Source organism: Sinocyclocheilus grahami, unplaced genomic scaffold (assembly GCF_001515645.1).
Source record: "Sinocyclocheilus grahami isolate Dianchi unplaced genomic scaffold, SAMN03320097.WGS_v1.1 scaffold985.1, whole genome shotgun sequence".
Classification (NCBI taxonomy): domain Eukaryota; kingdom Metazoa; phylum Chordata; class Actinopteri; order Cypriniformes; family Cyprinidae; genus Sinocyclocheilus; species Sinocyclocheilus grahami.
The window spans coordinates 238,427-240,639 of record NW_015506164.1 but is presented as its reverse complement, the minus strand read 5'-3'; the positions used below and the strand labels follow the sequence as shown (position 1 = coordinate 240,639).

The following is a 2,213-nucleotide window of genomic DNA, read 5'->3' as shown; positions in this document are numbered from 1 at the left end:
ATATAAATATAGAAATTAATTATTATATTGCAAGTACCCTGGTGCTAAGGTTGCCCTGATACTATTTATCCCACCCCTATGTAGAAAGGAATCTCAGGAGTAAATTTGGTACCTGCTTTTATGGCCAGGGCACGGGCTTCCACTTTATCCCCCATCTTGCACACAACCTCTGGGGAAGGACCAATGAATCTTACCCCGGCATCAACACAGGCTTGGGCAAAGTCTGCGCGCTCTGATAAAAAGCCATAACCAGGGTGGATTGCATCCACATTATTTTCCTGAGAGGGAGAAAAGCACAGGCAGAGAAATACAGAAGGGACGAGAGATAGAAAGACAGAGAGAGAGAAAAAAGAGCAGAATGAAAAAAAAACATTAGTCAGGGATGTGTATGTGGCACAGCAGTCAGGCCTAATTATTCTGATGCTGGAAAATACTAATTTCATTAAAATCCCAATCAGAGAGAATTTGAAAGGCCTCTCTCTCTCCGTTGGCTGACTGCGTGCAACATGGTAATTGCATTGGAGAAAGACTAATTATTCTGAGGCCGTCTGCTGAGGTTAGAGACGATGATGTTGGCTGCTTGTTCGGTTTTAATATGGTGTGGTGTTGCGTGTGTGTTATGCTTTGTGTTTATACATTATTAGTGCATTGTTGTGGTGGCTAAGCTGCTGGTTTGAGAGATGAGCTGCCTGTAGCATAATGAGAGATTTCGCCAAAGGATCTGAATCTGGCTGGCATCTCTGACACTGTTCCAAAAAAACAGGAATGGATCTATTTGAGCACCATATAGTGAAGTGCTGATGTGAATACTAAGCACTGGAAGAGATGCGTTTAGTGCACAATGCAGACAGGCCGTCATTCAGAGAGTGACAGGTAAGGTGAATCACAGTCTGACGGATAGATATATAACTGCCTAACCTTAGCCACTTTGATTATGTCAGGGATATGGAGATAGGCTGCAACAGGGGACAGGCCTCTGCCAATGAGGTAAGCCTCATCTGCCTTCTGTCTGTGCATCTGCCCCGTGTCCTCCTCTGAATATACAGCCACTGTACGGATCCCAAGCTCTGTGCATGCCCGAAACACCCGGATGGCTATTTCACCTGATGGGAGAAAGAGAAACAATTTTAAAACAAGAAAAAATGTAAGTCAAATTTGTGAAATGTTTACTGTGGTTAGTGGATGGTAGTGGTAGTTCACCCCGAAATGAGCCCACATCTGTCAGTTCCTCTTAGGACAGAACAATGACAACAAAAAGCACCATAAAAATTAAAGGGGGAAAAAATTATAAAAAGGAGATTTGGGGTAGCCTACATGGCATCAAAAAGTTTGAAAAAACCTGCATCTTATGAGGTCATAAGCATGAAGATTTGAAATGACAAGTTGGGTGAATAAATAACAACACAAGAATCAGATGTGTAAATAACAAGAGGGTGGGTAAATAACCCAGTCAACACGTGAGATCATGCGATGATCCCAGTGACATCACACGATCCTCATACTCTGATCCTCACAGTGTGAGTAATAGGTGAAATCATTGTGAGTACACACAATCCTCATACTGTGATCCTCACGGTGTGAGTAGTATATGAAATCATTGTGAGTTCAAGTAAACTTTGGTCCACACTCCAACACTGAAGGTGGCGATAATGCACCTTAACGCTGGTGCTACCCACCATAAAACAGAAGAAGAAGAATCAAACATCACTATTCAAGAATCAGCTATGGGAAATAGGTTTAGTAGAGTTTAATGTTAAAAATATAGTAACATATGGAAATAGTGACCAAGGACGAAGATATTTATTTAATTTTCTAAGGAGGACTGGACTGGAAGGACAAATTTAATTAAGATATAGTAAGTTAAAGTGAGACAGCAGATGGCAGTAATGCAACACTATGGATGCCAACTGCCGTAAAACTCCAACGAAGAAGAAGACAAACATCACTATTGTGATGTACATTTGTGTTAGAGACTGTTGACTGTGGATTTGTTACACTGGAGAAATGGTGAGTGATTTCTTTAATTGCTATTCACATATGCTAATATGATATTATAATACCAATATGCACTGTAGCCTGGCCTCATGTTAGCAAATTAGTCAGGTACATGTGTTAGCCAGGTACATGTGAACCAGCCATCTTGCCAGCCGAAATTAGTTAAGTTAATTAGCTAAGCCAGGAACACACTACACAACTGTAAGGCTGGTTATGAA

At 41.2% G+C, this 2,213-nt stretch overlaps 1 protein-coding gene across 1 annotated transcript in view; it reads right to left on the bottom strand.

The window, feature by feature from the left end:
• LOC107565168 (pyruvate carboxylase, mitochondrial-like) overlaps positions 1-2,213 on the bottom strand; it is a 114,262-nt gene that overhangs the window by 104,506 nt on the left and 7,543 nt on the right. The window contains exons 3-4 of the mRNA XM_016250384.1: positions 919-1,103; positions 113-278 (exon numbers count right to left, since the gene is read on the bottom strand). Coding sequence (XP_016105870.1) covers positions 113-278; positions 919-1,103 — 351 coding nt within the window. The remainder of the gene's footprint in view (positions 1-112; positions 279-918; positions 1,104-2,213) is intronic.